Source organism: Odontesthes bonariensis, chromosome 10 (assembly GCF_027942865.1).
Source record: "Odontesthes bonariensis isolate fOdoBon6 chromosome 10, fOdoBon6.hap1, whole genome shotgun sequence".
Lineage (NCBI taxonomy): Eukaryota > Metazoa > Chordata > Actinopteri > Atheriniformes > Atherinopsidae > Odontesthes > Odontesthes bonariensis.
Window position 1 is genome coordinate 29,102,075 of NC_134515.1, and position 21,550 is coordinate 29,123,624.

At 42.1% G+C, this 21,550-nt stretch overlaps 2 protein-coding genes across 2 annotated transcripts; one reads left to right on the forward strand and one right to left on the reverse strand.

Annotated features, from left to right (window-relative positions):
• Positions 1-267: 267 nt before the first annotated feature.
• LOC142390358 (CD83 antigen) lies at positions 268-4,886 on the forward strand. The gene is made up of 5 exons (XM_075475770.1): positions 268-352; positions 473-595; positions 707-920; positions 1,856-2,013; positions 2,252-4,886. The coding sequence occupies exons 1-5, from the start codon at positions 326-328 to the stop codon at positions 2,294-2,296; spliced, it is 567 nt and encodes a 188-aa protein (XP_075331885.1). The 5' UTR covers positions 268-325; the 3' UTR covers positions 2,297-4,886.
• Positions 4,887-11,503: 6,617 nt separating this feature from the next.
• Positions 11,504-13,103, reverse strand: LOC142390419 (G2/M phase-specific E3 ubiquitin-protein ligase-like). Its single transcript, XM_075475833.1, has 6 exons — positions 13,003-13,103; positions 12,666-12,828; positions 12,285-12,388; positions 12,000-12,144; positions 11,551-11,674; positions 11,504-11,508 (listed from the first exon to the last, which is right to left on the reverse strand). The coding sequence occupies exons 1-6, from the start codon at positions 13,095-13,097 to the stop codon at positions 11,504-11,506; spliced, it is 636 nt and encodes a 211-aa protein (XP_075331948.1). The 5' UTR covers positions 13,098-13,103.
• Between the last annotated feature and the right edge of the window lie 8,447 nt (positions 13,104-21,550).

Consider the following 21,550-nt stretch of genomic DNA (forward strand, 5'->3'; position numbering starts at 1 on the left):
TGAGTTGGACTCTCTGCAATGATAAAAGTAGACTTCACATGTAAAAAAGAAAACTGTTGGAACTTTAACTCACTCTATAAGCTGCCATTTTATAAAGCTGAATTTGCCCCTGTGAGAGATCTAAACTGAACTGATGATATAACTTAGAGTAAAAACAAAGTGAAGATGCAGTGTTCTCAGACACCACCTGATGGCATATTTTCTCCATATATCTTAACAATGTCTCATCCTTCCTGTTTTATCAGGAAACTGATTCGGTTTCATCTGAAGTGTGAAAAAGACCCCATTTGTGCGATAAACCCATGTGCCAGATGCGGTGTAAAACATGTCCCAGGGGGTACTGTTCATCAGCGTGAGTTGATTAAATATCAAATATCCATTTGAATGTAAGTTAATGCCATTTCAATACTATTCTACTGAACATTGTATCAATCCAGAAATGTCTTTGTTCTGAACTCTGTGGTTGTCTCAGTTGTTGCTGGTGCATTATGCTGCCCAGAATCAGCATGAAATTAAAGCAGACTGCAATGAGGATGTTTCACTTAAATGTCCAGCTATCAACAACATGGATTTCCTCTCACTGGCATGGTACAAGGTCAGTGGCTTGGACATACATTTATTTTAATCTATTTTAAAGTTTATATATTGTACGATTTCACTTTATTGGGGGACATAAACACGGCTCTTTGGTTTTTACTTTGAACAGGTCAGCAATGAGAAAAGGTGTGGTATTATTAGGAAAAGCCCAGGTGAAACAACCCCTCTGAGGTACAACTTCACTCGGGAGGCCGAGTTTGGAGAGCATCATAGCCTGTTGCTGTCCAGCGTCAAGCCCGCAGATTCAGGCACATATGAGTGCAGTGTTCAAGCTCATGTAGGTGGTAAGAACAAGAAAGACAGAGTCAACCTAATGGTTCATGGTAAGCTTTGAATTTAATATCAATCATCTTTGTCAATATGTGTGACACCTGAGTGACTAAACATATAAAATAAGCTACACATGAGCATAAACAATGTAGGGGCATACTTTTTTCTAATATATTTCATCTATAATTTTGAATGTTAATCAGTTAATACAAGTTTGTTGCCCCATATCAAGCAGATTATTTTCCATGACATTAGACGCTTAAAAGGGTATAAGTTATAGTGTAGTATCTAAGCAGCAAGAGTCATCGAAATTTAGTTTTATTATTTCCTGTGAGTTAGATGTTATATCTAATTATGTGATATCTAATTTTGAATGATTTCATAGATACTGTGTCTTGCCAATGTACAAAAAAGTAAAACAAAACTAATACAAATGTACAAACACACTTGGACAACAATGTCAATGAAACAATATCAAAATATATGTATTCATAATTTTTTTTTCACCATTGGCAGAAGCTTTATATATATATATGTATATTTATGTATGTGTGTGTGTGTGTGTGTGTGTGTGTGTGTGTGTGTGTGTGTGTGTGTGTGCGTACTGTGTAAAAATCAAATTGGGCACAACAAATGTATTCAATTCATCTGTCAAAACAAAGTTTATGACACAGATTGTGTGAAGCCACATCAGAAAGCAGCAGGCACATTTTAGGATGACTCTCTAAATACACAAACAATATTTTCTTTCCACTTTGACATGTATGTATTTTCCATGATTTCAGGAAAACATAAACAAAAGTTGCTCACAGCAAATATTTAATTCGACTGTTTCTTTTATGAAAGTAAAATCCTTGGAAAAAGCCTTTTTCTGTCATACTGAGCTACAAACAACTGCGACTGCTGGAATAGTTTTTTTTAAACTCTCAGATCTGAAACATTATTTGTACAATGATTTTTCTTTATGGTTTATTTTGTCTAAATACAGAGTGTGTGACCCAGGCTGAACCGATAACAATGACAAACACATTGACCATAACTCAGTCCAACCACAGACAAGTTGAGGACTTCCCGCTCATGTGGACCTTGATAGGCTATGTGGCTGTGGCCGTGGCCAAAATTCTTCTATCCTTGATCAGCATTCAGGTAAATATAGTCTTTTACACAAAGCTTTGGAGAAACTCCAATAAGGCAGATTTAATACGTTTCATTCACTCTTTCTTAGCTCTGGGGTTTTCCTATACCGCTTTACCACTTTCATCTCACCAAACTGTCAAACTTGCCACAATAATCATGACATCACTCTCTGGACTAATGGTTTTCCTGCTTAATTTCTCTTTCCACTCCTTTTTTAATTTCACTTCTGCTGTAATTTGTCTCCTAGATCATGCGATGCGCATCCCACCTTTCCCCCAACCTTCTCAATTAGCACAAGATATAACCTCATTTGGAGACCACCACCGTGTCTACACTCCGGACTTATCCTATCATACATCATGTCACGTTCAACTTTATTCTACAGCAGAGACTAAAACTTTATCCTGATTTTATACATGAACTTTATTGCAATTATTTGTACTTCAAATATATATTTTTGTGAATCGATACATTTGTGTTAAACTTTCATTTGATCTGTCTTTGTTGAAGTATATGCAGGCAAACGTCAAACAAACAAATCAAGTCTATTAAATGATAGATTATATAATGAAAGTGCTTTATGGATGTTTGAAATAAATTCTATAAATCAAAAAAGATGGGGTCAAGGAAAAGCATTGTTAAAAGATTTAAGAGATCTTCAGGTGGTGTGCTAGATGCGGTGTTTCTGGATATATAAAAGAATTGAGAAATTGACCTTAAGTACATTTCACTGGTAATTAGTAACATAACAGGGGAGATTTTGAGCAATTTAAGAAATAAACACAAAAACAGTCGTAAAGTCCCCAGCTATGAGGTCTGTTTGTTATCAACTAATGAAAATCAACATGTAGTTCAGGGGTTTATGAAAGGTCACTGTCCTGCTTTGACAACCCACCAGGACTAACTTTCATTTGTGGTAATATCCGGCATTTTGTTGATCTACATTTTGTCTTCTTAGACAGTGTCCCAGCAGCCACATGAGCTCTCAGTGCCTTAGATACAGACAAAGGGGGGGGAAAGACTTTAAATGCATTCTGATTGCTTTCAGCCTCTTTTAAATTTTCCAAATTTTGTTAGGTTTTGGATACTTCTATAAAACGGTTCGGCAAGTGTTTTTTCCTCAATCTACACACAATGCACCTCAATGTTAAAGCAAAACTGCAGCTTATCAAATGGAAAATATTGAATAGTCCAAAACAAAGACCAGCTGTAAACCTTTTCCCCACAGATAAAGTAATATCTACAAAGGGGAAATAGTGTTCTTAACACACATTTCTTTTTCTCTTTCTTTCTGTTTCTTTTCTTGCGGTTTGAGCCTACAGGCTTGCAATCCAACGTGGAAAATATAAAGAAAGGCCAAACAGAACAGAGCATAAGGCGAAACTGTTTTCACAGGATGTTTTGTTTTCTTTTTATCCTATTTTTTTCTGTTTATACATACATTCATAAATACCTACAGTTTATCATCAACAAATGGCCCCTTAAAAATGAGTTTTGCCCTTTATTTATACATTTACTTCGTTAATTGTGGTGTTATAAATAGCTGCAGCTGTTCCTCACTTCATAAATTATCTTTAGAGGAAACTGCCGTTCTTTTAGATTAGAATTAGATTAGATATAAAGTTGAGTCTAACACACAAAAAATTGTTATAAACTTTCAACATTTTCAAAATGCCCCAGATCTAAAGAGTGTATGTATGAGGTGTGAGATCCATCTGTCTGTGATGGAGATATTATTTCTGTCAGTGTAAGAGTCAGACTCGAAAGCAGTTTTGAGGCGGTTGTTGATTTGTGTTGGTGGAGAAACTGTAGGTGCTCTCGCTCCTGCTGTGAGGCACCATTTCCTCTAACGGCAACTTGTTTCCAAACTCAGGGGTCTATCTTTTTTATGCAGTTGGTTTCGTTTAAGCTTCCTTTTCTGAACTACTACTTTTTTTGTTGTCTCTTTTTGTGTTGATCATGTAGGTGGTACAACCAACGGTGCAACACCTCTGAAGACTTCAGAGAAAACATATAAATAGACTTTATGGAAAAAAAGCATCTTTTTTTTATTTATTTTATTCTTTCTTTCTATTTGTGTATTTAAATTACTTCTCATATTAGAATTCATGAATAAAAAGGAACAGAATAGGTGTCAGTTTGTAAAATTGTGTCACAGTGCAGAACAAGAGCACCTGTTGGCTTTCTATTAGCATTTTAGGAGGTCAACAGGAACAGATGTGGCAGGATGTTTGGTCTGCAAACAACAAAAAAAAAGCCACTCCACACACACAGTGTTTGAAACTTTTAAGCATCTCCCAACCACATTCGGTGGTACCTTTTTTAAAGAATGTTTAGTTTAATTCCTGTTTAAGAAGAGGAAACACAGCTCAGCTGATGCACATCCAGTGTGTATGGACTTTCACAGCTGCAGAGAAATCCAGCAGCTGCAGTAAAACCCACTAAGCACCACAGAGGAGTTAAAACCTACTACTGAGATCTCCACCTGCTTTACAGAGTCAGACACAGGAAATGTACTGTATTATAGTGAACACTACCATGTCTATAAACATGGATTAGAGATCAAACATGAGGTCTAGTGCCTCATCGGGAGCAGCTGAACAGAAAATGTGAACAGACCACCATCTACTGGCACATCCCCAGACAACACTAATAACAGTGAACATCATCATCGTCATGATGATTTGTTCTCTTTTTTTTGTTAAAAGAATGTGATTACAATACTTTATCTATATATGTATCATTTGATTTGGTGATTATGGCCTATAAACATTGTGGAATTATATCTATTAATGGTGTAAAATCCTAAATCGTTGACAAGAATACTTTTAAACTACATCAGAGGTGTCATTGAAAAAAAATAAAACGAATGATAAAAATCAGTCATTTGTTTGGATCATAATGATGAATCTTATTTTTCAAAACTGGTTCAATTACTCCAACTCATTTAGCCTTAAAACAGTTTTTTTCCCCAAAACTTGTGTAAAGTTCTGAAAACAGCATCAAAGGCAGGAATAGTTTTTTCACTGAATATTAAAAAAATATAAATATATTTTTTTTTAAAAGACCTTTTAGAATGTTTATAATGTGCCCAAATATACAGCCATATGGAGCCGTGTGGGAACAACCTTCAGCCATGAGAACAATAGAGTCCTGCAACAGATGGTGCGGTCCCCAGAGGGCCCTGATCTCAACATCATGGAGTAACTCCGAGATTACATGAAGAGACAGAAGCAGCAACAGCCTAAATCTATACAGCTACACAAGGCACAAAATACCAAAAGACAAACTACAAAACCTACATTTAGTAGATTCAGGTGTTGCCTGATATGTGGGCAGAAAAAAGGTTCAACCAAACTGGTCAGTCTGAAAGGGAGAGTGCAAAAAGTACATAGCATTAAAAAGTCCTTTGGTTGTGAGCCAACAGTTCATTTCTAATAAAAGCAGAAATGAGACCATGGTGAAGAGAAAGCTGGTGAAGAGAAATCAGGAGGAGTCATTTCAGAGGGGAGTGTATAGTAGCACATTACCAGCAGGCTTAAACAACATTAAATAGGTGGTGAGCTGAGATCTGTCCGGGTCAAACCACAGAAGATACTGTTGGAAAGTCCAGCTCTTTTCTGAGATCTGGCTCCACATCATCCATTTTCTACACAGTTTTGATCTATGATATTAGAATGTGTAGAAATTAAACAGCATTTTCAAATCTCACTCATCTCTGCCTTCTCCTCGTTATTTCTGTCTCTGTGCTCTCCTCTGCCTACAGACTTTACCACTGTTTCTGTTGCACAGCATGCCCCTCTGCTTTTGACCTGTTAGTATAATCCTGGTTTGTTATCACACATGACTGGTTGCATGACGTCAACACAGTTAGCGAAAGCTTTTGGCCATTGTAAAGCAGCGTTCCTCTTGTTGCATATACAAAAAAAATCCCAAATACATTATTACAAAAAAAAAAAGTCTCTCAGCAGGGAGACAGCTCCCATTTAATCACACAAATGATCACTAGAGAGGTAAAAAAAAAAAAGTTAGACAAAAGCTGTTTTAGCACCTAACATAGCCAGGAAACTATGGGGGAAATTTTGTGTCAAAAAAATTAATATAAATATGAACGAATTTATAAATGTATATATAATTAATATAATATAAAAATGTGACACACAAATAAATGTATATATGTATATAAATATACATACATTTGTAAATATATTTTCGAGATTTTAAAATAAATATGCTTGACTTTGTGTGTGCAGTCTGGCAGTCTGCATTTGTGGATCCATTTTTTGCATTTGTGGATCCATTGTTTGCTCTCGTGTCCATGGCGTAATTTTGACACACTCTTACCGTGCTGCGAGATGCACAAACAAATGCATGCCGATTTGAATGTGAACAGCGGCACAGCCCTCTATTCACGGAGCATCCACCAGATGGCAGTGTGCAAGGAACAGGGCAATGGCAGTACCTGGCAGTCCAAGACAGAGGCTTTGGACGATCAATATGGAGTCGACAAGTGGAACAACTGGATGGGTATGACTAGCAGTTTAATCATTTATGACTTTTCCTAAATCCCTTTGGCTAGGCAGAATGAAAGGTAAAATGTATTAAACTTATTAGGGTTAGGGTTATAACCAGGCACGTGCACAGACATTTTGGGGGGCAGGTGCTCAAGCAAAAAAAAGGGCGCCCATCGCCAAAATTATACATGAAATTAAAATAATGATAAATAAATAAATAACACAGTCGGATATTTTCAACGTATATATTTATTTTTGTTAACGCAACCAATACTAACTCAAATTATCAAATTGAATAAATAAATGAATAATAGGCAAAAACAAGGCCAGACAAAAACAAAGACAAAACAAAGACGGGCTGATGGCTACAATTTCGCTGGTACTTGTGACTTGGTAAAGGTTCATTCATTCAAGGCCATATTGTATAACCAAATAATATGTTAAATAATAAAAAAAATATTTTAACTTAAAACTCTGCTCTGAATAAATTAAAGGATCTTCCCAGGAGCATCCTCCTTGGTGCCATCTCTTGGAAGATTTTTATTACTTCACTGTGATTTATTTCAATGTCTTGCTCAATGGCAAGCAGGAGAAGGTCGGAGAGTCTTTCTTCCCCACAGAGACTCCTGAGCCTGGTCTTTATTATCTTCAGTTTTGAAAAGGATCTTTCCACTGAAGCTGTTGTCACTGGCAGTGTTGCATAGATCCTTACCATCTTCACAAATGTTGGAAAGATGAGCTGGCCAGTGTTCTCTTCAACAATGGCAAGGATTTCTTGCAGGTTCTTCGAGGGAAAGCTGGAGTGGAACACCTTTAGCTCTGTCTTCAGCTGGTCCTCATTTTCCTCATAGAAGTCACAAAGAACATGGACAGCTTCCTCTGCCTCTGGGTTTGGGGTGCTTACCACATTACCTCACCAGACTGTCATGTAGCTCAACTTAAGACCTACCTTCCTTTTCAATAATTAAAATAATTAATGTCTGACTGCCTGCCTCTCTCCCCTCTCTCTTCATTAAACATGACAAATGTCAGTAAACAACTGGGCAAGGCTTTTAAATCATGGATTTCGTGAGGTTTTTTTTTTGTTTGTTTTTTAGCAAACGTCGGACCAGTTGCGACGTAATGTTTTCAGCGGCGCTAATTGTTGTTGTTAATTTATCACCAAACAACGTCGGGGTATTGCACTGTCATTACCTGTCTGTCTGATCCTCCGGGTCAGAGAAGAAGTTGGCTTCAGCCGTTTAGCCTGACGCTCAGCACTGCACGCGCAGTAGGCAGTCAGGGTAGGCGTCCACTATTCCGGCACGTCAACGTAACTCGCCGGATTGGATGCCTAGTTGTCGCCGTGTTGCTACTACAGTGGGTGTGTACAGAGGGGCGTGTGAAATGGCTCCGGGGGAAAGTAAATAACTTGTGATTTTAACCAACCGAAGTTTCTCCCTCTAAAAATTTGAGTTTTGGAGGGAAATTAATGTGTATAAATCGTCAGCAATGGAACATTATTTCATATTGTACCATGGATCCGGATCTGCGAGCGAGGAGAGCTGCTGTGCTGCTGCTGCTGCTGAGACACAGGAGATCACATGATCTACTGCCATTGGATAACGCACTCCGTCTGCCGTGGCAAATTTGCATAAAGTTTGGCCGAGCCCAACTTTTTGACGTGCCGCAGGTCCGCCGCTCGCCGTGCCGGAATCCCAGCATGCTTTGCGAGCACGGCGACAACGATCGGCCGGATTTCATTGAAAATGAATTGAATGCGTTGGATACGGCTTGACGTGCCGGAATAGTGGACGCCTACCGTCAGTGAAGGAGGAGGAGGGAGGGGCGCGTGGGAGGCTTGTGGGCGCCGCGGTGCATGTCGGGGCGAAATTCTCACAAGAACTCAAATAAAAATCAGATATCGAAACACAGTTGGGGGGAATTGATGACAGAAAAAGTAATTTTTATTTTATTATATTTATAAAAAATTGGGCACCAGCAGAAAGGGCACTTTTTTCATCCAGGGCAAAAGGGCAGGTGCTTGAGCACCACTAGGGGTCTATCTGTGCACGTGCTTGGTTATAACCAGCTATAACCCGCGATTTTTTTTCTCATGCTTTGAAACCTGCAGCTTATAACATAGTGCAGCTGATGTTCATTGTGTTATATTTGTTATCTAAATGTTCAGAACACGTTTCAGAATCAAAGGTAAAATGATCTGGAGCTAGCATTGGCGTAGATAGAATCAGAGTAGATAGAACCTAGAGAATCTTTGATAGATTCCGATTCAGGTTCTAGGTCAGTGGGAGAAAGCATTCTGACAACAGAATAGCTATTGATGCTAGCGGAGCTGCTATGAGTAGCGTCATTGATTATATGTTCTGAACATTTAGATAACAAATATAACACAATGAACATCAGCTGCACTATGTTATAAGCTGCAGGTTTCAAAGCATGAGAAAAAAATCACGGTATATAGGCGCGCCTCCGTTAAGTTCTGATGGCGTTGCCCCTGGCAACCAATAGCGTCTCCTGCCAACATGGCCGACCGGCCGACCGGCTCACGTGACTCCTCATTCTCAATAGCTGGAGATCACAGTATTTGTAATACAGTAGTGGTTTTGGGTCTAACATCTGCGAGCATTAGCCAAGATCATGGTAAAGTGACAAACCTGGCTGAATAATTGAGTAAATAATTAAATAAGTAAATGAATGACTTCGCTTGTTTATGGCGTCGACTGTACGTTATATCATCGCAGAGGCTTGCCAAAAGCTTTTCTTTTGGCATGTTAAGTTGTGCCAGAAAACGATCGCCCTCAATGCAATCCAAGTATGCATACGAAATCCGTTTGGCTTTGTGTCTGTTTCTTATCACACTTGTATTGCATTGCGAATGCATGTATTCGGGTTGTTTGGGTGCTTAAAGGGGAACTCCGGGGCATTTGAAGCGCGTTTCCATTGCTAGAGGTTGTCAAATACTGATAGTAGGACACAGAGAGGTGCAAATCTGCGCTCCCTGTGTGGAGATCGCGCTGTTCGCACAGCGTGTCATGCGAGGCTAATACGTGGTGGCTAAGGGGCAACTGCTAAACTTCCACGTAAAACAACAACTTGCACACAGCAGAAACGTCACACCACTTTATAAACCATCCGACAATAAAGTCACAAGCCTTACCATCAAAACCAAATGCATGGTTCTCACATTACTGGCATGGGGACGTTACAAAACAACTTTATAAACAGCATGTAACTCACCGGCTGGTTGTAGGCTCGCGCATGTGAAAGCCCAAAAGAGTCGATGGACGATAATCCCATATACAAAACAATTATTTTCTCAAGAAAAACTGCGTTCAAGTATTTAAAACATTACAACAATACATGCCCAGTAATATTTTGTGTGTTGTGTATTTATGTACTGGTATTCATGTTGCTGAACAATTTACTTTAGGAATAATTTTTCAAAAATCTCTAGACGTACTGTAAATAAATTGATCTAAACTGCTCATTTTTTCATCTATTAGGTACAACATCGTCATATTTGGTGGAATTGTAAAAGAAAGGTGGAATTGGAAGAGTAAAAGTATAAAATTGACATTGACATAGGGTAAAAATTTAAATTGTCAATCCCTGTTGGCGACAACACTAAATCGTAAATAGTACATCCAAAAAGTAGTGATGTTTTTTCTTTTGAACAGGATCGAGAGACTTTGGCGTGATGTGTGGACGGGAGCGGCCAATGTCTACTACCACATCTTTCATAAGCTGGAAGAAGAGGGCCACCTTGACCTCACGAACATCACTCATTTCTTCTGCCTCCATTTTGTGTTCCTGCCCCGTCTACAGTTTTCCTTGGACCTGTTCCGTCAAGGATGGGACAACCATGCTTTGAGGACAGAACAAAACATGACCCCAAACCAGCTGTGGGAACTTGGGCAAATTCAACATCCCATTCACGACACAGAGGTAGACAAAGAACCACCTTTTCTGTGAATAAAATGCATGTGCCTACAGATTTTTAGATTGTAAGAGAAATACAGTATTTGGCACCAAGTTTTTTTTTTTTTTTTTTTCATAGCGAATGATCATAATTGTGAACCCTGAGGTTAAAATGCATTATGCTTCTTTATTCTTGTTAAGGAGTTGAACCTTCCAGACATTGATTGGGAGCAGAGTGGGGATGTCCCAGAGCCCCACCATGGAGTACAAGTTCCTCAATTTGAAAGCCCACTCAATCCAGAGGATCTCAATTTATTGAAGGAACACATTGATCCACTGAAGCCATCACAAAACAGTGGAATAGACATCTACTTTGAAACTTTAACATACGTCCAAAACTTAATCAAGAACCACTAAATGTATATCCCACCCACACGCGTGCGCACACAGACAGTTACACACAAGAAAACTCCTGCCCCTGAAGGTATCCATTACAGAGCACTAATCTGAAATCGGCAATGCTTCTGATGTGTGCCACAGGCAAAGTAATGGTGTTCGTGCATGCTGCAACAACAGGGTAGCATACCCTGTGTTCACCATACAATGATGTGCAGTCATGGTTGAATGTAACTGTGAGAACAAATTTGCTCTTTTCTTGTGCATTAAGAGGGATATGACCCTGGCCTGTAATCCACTGGAGGATATCTTTTGGGCACAGGGGGCGCAGCTCATTCTCATCTGAAAGCACAGAGAATTAGGAAATGGTGTGTGATTATTCTTCTTTTTTTAAACAGCTGTTCATTCTTCATAAATACTTTTTTTTTGGTCATTGCTAAAACGTTTAACACCTGTGAACAAAGTGGACATCTGTTTAAAGCAAGTGTTTTACCTTGTTCATGTTCCTGTTCCATGCTCCACTGCAGGATGTCTTTCGGGTGTTTTGGGACTAAGGGGCGCAGCTTATTCCTGTCTGAAAGCACAGAATTAGGATATGATGCATGATTCTTCTTCTCTTTTTTTTTAACAGCTTGTCATTTTTCCTAAATACATTTTTTATTGCTGAAACTTCAACCTGTGAATAAAATGGACATCTGTTTAAAACAAGTTGGTTTACCTTCTTCTAGTTCCTGGAGGAAGTCCTGGAAGTACTGCATTATGGCCACCTCTCTCGCTCTTCTCATCGACCCCTCCTCATTATGCTCAGCCAATAGGATGGAGTTGATGTAATCAGCGTCAACCTGTTACAACAATGAAATTATGTTATTTACAGAGCAATGGTAGTGATTTTTACAGTACTTTTACTGCACTTGTTAGTCAATTAAGAAGTTAAGGGCAGCCATGGCTTTGTGGTGAAGAAGGGCTTTCATTCATGGGCTTTAGACCAGAGGATTGCAGGTTCAAATCCCACCCTTCCACTCCCTCTTTCACTCCATGGCCGACGTGCCCTTGAGCAAGGCACCTAATCCAACATTGCTCCAGGGACTAACCAATAACCTGTAAAATAACTAAGTCACTTAATGAGGATGGGTAAAACAATAGCTAAGTGTAATGTTATGTACTTACAGTCACTTCATCTCCAGGCACAAACAAGGGCCTACATATGTCTGGGTGCCTGGCCATGATGTTGCCTAACCCAAAGAGGCTCAGCCCTTCTTTCATTTGTTGCAAAATTGGCAGAAGCCTAAGGTTTGCATGCAAGATCACAGCACTACAACACAGAAAAGTAACGTGAAAAAAAACATGAAAACTTATGACATGCAAAGCACAGACCTGTAAACAACACATTACAGCATTACATACAAATATTTTGACACCATGACAGAAAGCGTATCTAACAAATTTACATACCGTATCATTTCATCCTTTTTCCCTCCACTGATGAGTCCACTATATCCACAACCAAATACATCATTAGCCAGTTCGTGGAGCTCCAGCTCAGCAGCTGCTTCAATCTGAATTATAGATAAAGTGAAAGTTTTGTAACCACTGTGACTGTAACCAGTTCATTATTTTAACAACAATGTCTTATAGTAAAAAAGGGGAAAAAAAAAACACACACTTGAAGTCTGTGCAAAAAACAGCTTTACAGATACTGCAAGCTTTCTGTCTGTACTTTCATCAGGCAGAGTTCTGGCAATTTACTTGAAAATTTTTTTTTTTTAAACTGGAAGTCACTACACATTCCAACAGATGAGCGGTGACTCTTCACCACCAACAACAGTGTCTTACCTTAGAGATGAGGTCAGTGTAGTTTGCATCAGAAACATCAGCTTTTGTCCAGTCTTCTGACTTTATTTGTCCCAGGCAAAGATAGTGGTAGCACCAGTCCGTGATGAAATTGGGTGATGGACCTCCTTCAGCCAGGCTTGCAGAAAAAATTTGTCCAACAGTCCTTGGCAAAACAGACCCAACACCAACAAAACCAGAGTGTAGAAACAAGCAAAATGTTTATTAAGTTGACATGTTTTTAATATTGTAATCATCAGTAACAAGGGTTATTGTGAAACATGTCTGTATAATCCCATCCCACAAGTGTAGGACAGTATAGAATACAAGAGAAACATACCTGAAAAGCCCTTTGTCAAAATCAGACAATAAATAAGCTGGAGTGCTGCCATGGGCCCCCTTCTCAAAAAATCGTTGCTCGATTCCCTCCACCATTTCTAGTCATGAATAGAATTCAAGATATTTAACCATAAAATTTGTAGAAAAGTAAACAATCATCTTACAGTAATAACTTTATACACTTAATCACTTTCCGTATTTGTCAAAAACTCCTTCCTCAGAGCCCCCGTGTCTACTCCTGCTTCCCCCAAGAAAGTGATTTTCAGCTGGTTGTCTGGAGAAGACTTTTTTTGCCGCTGCCACTGAAGAAGGCCCCTCTCCACCATGTTTTGTCGGGACACCGTCAACCCGAAGACTTTGTCTGTGTTAACAGCCAATGTAACTGTCTGGATGACATCATCGACACTAAAATAAAGAAATATTATTTTAGCATGCACAGTAACATACAGTTTTCACTGAAATTCATTAGCATGGAGCCTGGAACCACACTAACCCACAGCCATGGTCACACATAGGCAAGACAGGACACACACACAGTTTAATCTCACAACATAACCTTACAGTTCAGATCATAACTGGAGTTTGAAAGCTGTGCCATCTGAATAAAAGTATGAACAACATCATGTACTAGGGTAATATAATATAGTAATTAATTGTTATGTAACTGGACCAATCTACACTGCAGGCGTCTTGTTTAGAGATTTCCAGACAATCCTAAAATATACGGCTTGATAAGAATCGTAATTTGAATTCCTTTGTATGTCCAGTGCATGTCAGTCAACAATAAAACTAACATTAACATTGATAATTAGTTTCCAAAAAATATACAAACCTTTGTATTGGTCCTGCAGCATCCCTTGCAGTTGTACCCAGAGTTGTATCTGAAGGTTCCTCCAACCTGTGAATTCATATTAAAAGTGAAACTTGAAAAGTGAAACTGGAAAGAGTGAACTTCCATAGCACTGCATGACTCTGACATTAGACAGAGCCTTCAGTAATACATTATGACTTGATCATTACCATTCTGTTAACATCCCATGTACAGTAGGGGTCGGGTTGTAAGGGTTTAATAATGCCTTCTCACAGAAATTGGTGTTCAATGTCACTGAATTCAATAGAGACTATGACAATACCACACAACATAGACAATTACCTTGGACCACAGTCACTGGCATGTGCCTCAATGTATGCAGAGGCAAACATGTCGCCACATATAGGGCAAGGAACCTCATTGTCCTACAATCAGCCATAAAAGCCTTTGTCATGGCACTAATATTAACAATAAATATGGACATTACTACATATGAAAAATATTAAAACAAGATACCTGGAGGTGTTCAGGTGCTGTTGCTGCAGATGTCGAAGCAGTGTTTTCTTCTTCCTAATGTAAATAGACATGGTTATAAATATCATCAACTGTCATCATTACATCCTACTCCCAGTCGAGGTCGCTGAGGTCCTCTGGAAAGGACCAACTTATCATCCCCTGCGTCAGGCTTCGTACTGTTGGTGACTGAGCTTTCTGTGTTGCTTCCCCCATCCTCTGGAACAGTCTACCTCTCAACATACGCCAGACCCCCACACTGGCTACGTTCAAGAAGCACCTTAAATCCCATCAATTCACAGAGGCATATGGCCTCTAACCACCCTGCCCCTTTCCCCCTGCCCCTACACCCCCCCTTGTAAAGCTACCTTGGGTTCCATGAAAGGCGCTATATAAAACCAAGCTATTATTATTATCATTTTTCAAATAGTTGATGGTTGCTATTGACCCACCCAGTCTCAAGTCCAAGACCTTGCATTAAGCTCTCCAATCCCCAGGAACTTGCATGACTTTTTAATTACGTGCCTTACATGCAGGTCAATGTGCTTTAACAGTTTTATGAGGGGAAAAAAATCTAAAAAGGTGTTTGTATGAATTGTGCTATACAAATAAAGTAATCACTTGCAAGAACTACACAATACCTCTGGCTCAGGTTCTGAGGCACTTTCCAGATTTCTGCATTCAGTGACATGCAATACCAGTAACTGCAATGGCATGACTGTTAGGCAGTTCTTGCACTTTGCCTTTGCCATTAAAGACAATTCCTCTGCATCACCAGACAGAGAAGAAAGATCAAGTTCGTCCTGCAGTGGTAAGATGTACAGAATCGTTTTCCCTCCCCCCCGATGCAGATTTGATCCCACTCCCTGTATACCCCTCAAAACTTAAATTTGAATAGTGATGACAAGTATAATGGAAAAATTCTTTCATCCTTTCAAAAAAAAAACGTACCCCTTTTTCTTCTGGCTGGTCCACATTGTCAGTTTCATCGTTGTCATCATTATCATCATAATCATCATCATCAACATCAATGAGGATTTTTTCTGCTTGCTCCGGCTAGAAATATTAATGAAATTAATAATACTATGATAACAATGTTGAAGACAAAGCAGGTGATGTTTGTGAAAAACCATTTAAAGTCACAAGGATGTCATATAGTATATGCCGTATACATTTTAATCTGATTAACAAATGAAGAGAAGAAAACAACTTACAGCTGTCTGGCAGCTTTCAACATGTAGTCCCAGCATCTGAAAGGCACAATCTGTGCGCAATTGTTGCAGGCTACTTTTGGTATTTTGGCAAATTCGGGGGCATTTATTGGTAGAGGGACAGTCTCCAGCTCTTCCTGCACCGGAACCAAAAACAGTGTGTTCTTGCCATTATTGGATGCCAGGCGGAGCTGTCGGCCCGAATAGCCTTCGGAGTCTATTGGAATGACACTAAGTTTCCTCTGGCCACTGCCACCTAAAAATAAAAATGTAACATTTACCAAAGGAATTTTAAACATCACAATACATGGTTGTGATGTAACCACAATCAGCAATACAATTTTGTTATGATGTATTCTGTGCATAATACCTGTGGCTTTAAAAAACATCCACCTCCCCATGAGAGGCCTCAGTTTTGGATACTCCTCCTCCATCATTGATACTATCTAAAGGGATACAATTCACAATGATGTTGCTCACTAGTCAACAAGGGGACAGTGACAGTCAGTGATAGAGTAATTGCTTTTGTACTACAGTGCACATACTGAGGCTACGTATGAATCAAAATACCTGGGAATGGTTGCTGCTTTCAGCTAGTGGGACGATTTTCTTCCCCAGGCCTGCATAGGCCAGCTCCAGCTCCCAGGAGCCTTTTGGGGTGACTGATGTTGGCCCAGGCAAAACAAACACGGGCAAATCAGTGACTCTGTGCTTTTCTGGGGTTTTGAACCTGGCCTTTCCCCTGTTCACAGTCCCCCCAGTGTACAGTCCAGGAAATTGTCTGCAAAAAGATTATAACTCACATGACTTAACTATAAGGGGACATATTATGCTAAATTGACCTTTTCAGGGGCTCTGTACTGGTCTAACAAACACTCAAAGCATGTAGAAAAAACACATCCCACCCTTTTCTGTGAGCATGTCACCAGTATGACTTTCACCAGACGGAGCATGCTTTTAGGGTGGGCAGGCGTGATTGACAATATTTAAGAAAAATAGCAGATGAAACCTCTTCCTGTATGGACTGTTTTGTGCCAATAACAAAATGAGTGTGTTTTCTTCTCATAGACCAATTTCAACTGGCTTAGTAAGAGGTTTAATATGGCCACTCAATATCCTGTAAATTACACTTATCAAATATTATTTTATACTGAATTGGTCATACCTTGGGTATGGGGAACTGGGGTAGGGGTAAAGGTTGGAGTGGGTGTTTGTCTGGGAGTAGAGGTACTGATAGAGGCAGTCGTTGAAGAACTTGCCCTGGCCAGTACTGTTAAAAGATTTTGGGCCATGGTCTCCAGCATTCTCTGTAATAAAGATAATTAAAAATAAATACTTAACAATAGCATAGTAATAGTAAATTCTGTGTGGTTTACCTATCTGCATACATGCACACTTTACTCAAGTAGCCTACTCGGACTGGGGAGTAGCCTAAGCGCTGTGGGTTACGACAGGTGCCAGGGTAGAGTCTTGATTTCAGTGATTTACTTCAGTTTCTGTGAGGTACATTTTCTTCAAGTGTATCGAGAAACTGATAGGAGGCCCCTCACTATCACAGTCTCCACAAACTCAGAGTCCAGACTTCTTCAGCAGTGGTTCACGTCACGTGCTTGGTTTGGAGATACAAGAGTTAGCTACTACTGCAGAGTCTGTAAGCTAAAACTACTTGTGCTAACCGGTGTGAGAGCCTATGTTGTTCAGTAACAACTGGTTACCCAGAGTGTTAGAACCAACGGTGATAGGTCGTAAAGAATGTCACTCTTAATTAACTTTAATAATAGAATTATTACAACATTGGGAGTAACATCTTGTTACTGGTAGCCAGACAGGCGGTCACACCAGTTAGCTACTTTGCTTTCAAGAACAGCACCCCTGGCAAGCAGTCGTTTTCTGGAACTGAAACTCCGGGGTTTGAACTGAGCAGAAACACGTGCTATGTAATGACAGCATGGCGGCAGAAAACATGCAAATCTGCAAAGGCCAACTTCATTTTTAATTCGCTACTCACTATCGTTCGAAATGAATCGCTTGAATCATTCTGTTGATGGAAAACCTCGGATGCATATTGCTAGAAAATTTTGATTATTTCCGAGTAACTAGCTTCCAACTCCAATGGACAAGATCCAGCTAGTTACCCTAGAATAGCTGTTGCTGTCCCATCCAGATATGAAAGACATCTCATTCGTTCAATGATATTTTCTGATGAAATAACACATGTGTAAAATAACAAGAATGCAAGAACTTACAGTAGATTCTGCGGAATCGTTGTTTCTTTCCATCTCTACAGCGTGGTGCACAAGGTGTCGGTGATTGTTGTACCTAGTTCTACCCAGTGCCGTTTGCGCAACACTGTCATCTGGTGGATGCTCCGTGAATAGAGGGCTGTGCCGCTGTTCACATTCAAATCGGCATGCATTTGTTTGTGCATCTTGCAGCACAGTAAGAGTGTGTTGTGGAAGTTGCCTTTAGGCGAAAAGATGAGCCGAAAACTTCTCACATTAAGACTCTGTGAGTCGCGTTTATTAACTGACAAAAACTGACAGTTCCAACTGACAAAAAACTGACAGTTCCAACTGACAGCTCGAACATAACAGATAACAGAACACATATAAGAAAGTGAATTATGCCGTCAGTGTTGAGAGCACTACACATGCCCCCCCAGAATTCACTCTAACAGAAAACCTGAGAAAAAATATCAACGGCGTGGGGGGCGAATCAAACGTCCAGTGCGGCTCCGCCGAATTTGAGAGTGCGGAACCGCCCCCTCAGTGGCTGTCTGTGGGGCTCCCCTGCGGCATGGTCGAGGGGCAGGAGGAACGGAAAGGGGGGGCCTAGTCAGAGGCCGTCCCCGTTTTGGGGGCTGCGCCAACTCAACTGGCCTGGCCAGATCAAGGTGAGCTGGTTTAAAGCGGCACTATGCAACTTTCAGTAATACGGGGTTTGTTTACCATGCAATACACACCCCAAAGCTGTAGGGGGAGCTCCGTAGAAAATAAGGCGACAGTCTAGCCATATTATATATTACTACTCTAGAAGCTAACCACATTCAATTTAGCCGTCGACAGCTAATGGAGAGAGGTGTGTCTTATCAGGCTCCCTGGCTCGGCTCAGAGCCCTTTAGACCTGCTGTGAAGCAGTAGTTCTCGGCTCTCGTGTGTCGCGAGACTTCCAGAGGTAAACAAAGCACGCGGCGCCACAGGCAAAGTTGCAAGCGTTGTTTCGGGCTAGGGCCACCAGATGGAGATGGAAATGTCACCGTTTTCATCAGAACGGGTCAGCCAAGCTATCTGATGATTGCCAAGCAATTTTATGACCATGAAATAGTTGCATAGTTCCGCTTTAAGGCGGTCCACAGAAATACACTCCGGTTTGCCCCCAATGTCCACCACAAAGTGCTTGTCCCCAGTTTCCACAACACGGAAAGGGCCCTCGTAAGGCGGACGGAGAAGTCCGCGGTGCCCATCCACACGAATGAAAACATACCCAGCAGACTGTAGGCCACTGGGGACGTGAGAGTTTGGTAGACCATGGCAGGAGGTAGCAAGTGGAGCAAACAGCTTGGCATTGTCTAACAGGCTGGAGCGCTGGAGTGTGGCTGACCAAGGGGTCGTGGTGCTGGGGACGAAATCCCCGGGGACCCGAAGTGGCTGACCGTAGACCAGCTCTGCGGAGGAGGCCTGGAGGTCTTCCTTCGGCGCTGTCCTGATGCCCAGCATGACCCATGGGAGCTTGTCAGCCCAGGATCTGTCCTTCAGGCTGGCACGCAGGGAGGCTTTCATGGACCTGTGAAATCGTTCACAGAGGCCATTGCTCTGGGGGTGGTAGGCCGTGGTGCGGTGGAGTTTAACTCCCAAGCTCCCTGCGACAGCGTTCCAAAGCTCGGATGTAAACTGAGCGCCACGGTCTGAGGAGATGTCTGAAGGGGCGCCAAAACGGGACACCCAGGTGCCAATAAATGCCCGTGCCACGTCCGCTGATGTTATGGATGACAGTGGAACAGCCTCTGCCCACCGTGTGGTCCTGTCGACCATAGTGAGTACATGAGTGTAACCCTGCGAGGGTGGAAGTGGGCCAACTAGGTCGATGTTGACGTGGTCGAAATGTCGTTCAGGCACTTGAAATTGTTCCAGTGGCGCTTTGGTGTGGCGGTGTACTTTGGCACGTTGGCACTCCACACAGGTGTTCGCCCAGTCCCTCACGTCCTTTTTAAGTCCGTGCCACACAAACTTTGCTGCCACCAGCCGTTGTGAGGCCTTGGTTCCGGGGTGTGAGAGGCTATGGATGGCGTCGAATGCCACATCCTGAAGCTGCAGCCCAGTAGCGGATGAACAGCAAGCCTGCACGTCCGGGTCTGTGGCCTGCTCCGTTGCCATGCTGCCGTAGTCCAAACCGAGGTGGACCGCCCCCGCAACAGCACGGGAGAGGCAGTCTGCAACCTGGTTCTGCTTCCCAGAGAGGTGTGCAATGTCCGTCGTGAACTCTGAGATGTAAGTCAGCTGCCGCTGTTGCCTGCCAGACCATGGCTGAGTGACTTTGGACATGGCGAAGGTCAGAGGCTTGTGGTCCACAAAAACGGTGAACTGGCGTCCTTCCAGCAGTGAACGAAAGTGTCGGAAGGCGAGGTACACTCCAAGTAGCTCCCGGTCGAAAGTGCTATACTTCCGTTCACTGGGACGTAACTGCCTGCTGAAAAAGGCGAGAGGCTGCCAAGCATTACCCACCCACTGCTCGTAAACCGCACCGACCGCGTAGTCCGAGGCGCCCGTGGTAAGTGCGATTGGGGCAGAGGAGGCGGGATGGGCCAACATGGCAGCCTTAGCCAGGGCTGTCTTAGCGTCCACAAAAGCCTTGTCTCTTTCCGTGTTCCAGTCCACAGTGTGCTTAGGCTTGGCACCTTTCAGAGCCTCGTACAGAGGCCGCATGGTTTGGGCAGCCCTGGGGAGAAAACGGTGGTAAAAGTTAACCATGCCAAAGAACTCCTGTAAGGCTCTGACAGTGACTGGGTGTGGAAAAGTGGTGATGGCCTCCACTTTTGACAGAAGAGGAACAACCCCGTCCTTTGTGACTCAGAAAGTCTATGGTGGACCGACCGAACTCGCACTTGGCTGGATTGATGATGAGCCCGTGGTCGGTAAGTCGCTCGAACAGAGTGCGAAGGTGCGAAAGGTGCTCTGGAGGTGATGAACAGGCCACGAGGATGTCGTCAAGGTACACAAACAGAAAAGGCAGATCCCGTAACACAGAGTCCATGAGCCGCTGGAACGTTTGAGCAGCATTTTTTAGCCCAAATGGTGTGCGCAGGAACTCAAACAAACCAAACGGTGTGATTACAGCTGTTTTTGGAATGTCGCGAGGGTGTACGGGCACTTGATGGTATCCTCTGATCAGGTCCACCTTCGAAAACATGACCTTACCAGCCAGGTGCGCTGAAAAATCCTGGATGTGCGGCACTGGGTAGCGGTCAGGCGTTGTCGCGTCGTTGAGCCGTCGGTAGTCCCCGCAAGGACGCCAGCCCCCCCCTGGTTTGGGGACGAGGTGTAGGGGAGAGGCCCAAGGACTGTTGGAGCGTCGAACAATCCCCAGGCGCTCCATGGATTCGAACTCTGTCTTGGCTACGGCAAGCTTGTTCGGCTCGAGGCGTCGAGCGCGGGCGTACACAGGTGGGCCAGTGGTGTCGATGTAATGCTCTACACCGTGCTTGGCTGTAGAAGAGGAGAAAGTGGGCTGGGTGAGTGCTGGAAACTCGGCGAGCAGCCGTTGGAAACTGTCCGTGACAGAGAGCAGGCTGGAGAGGTGTTCTGCGCCAGAGTCGCTGAGCACGCAGGCATAAGAACAGAAAGTGACGGCGTCGATCAAGCGCTGATTTTTAACGTCCACTAACAGTCCAAATGCACACAAAAAATCTGATCCTAAGAGGGGAACAGCGACTTTGGCAGTCACAAAGTCCCAGCCGAAGCATTGGCCGTCAAAACACAGTTCAACATGCCTTGTGCCGTATGTACGGATAGGGCTTC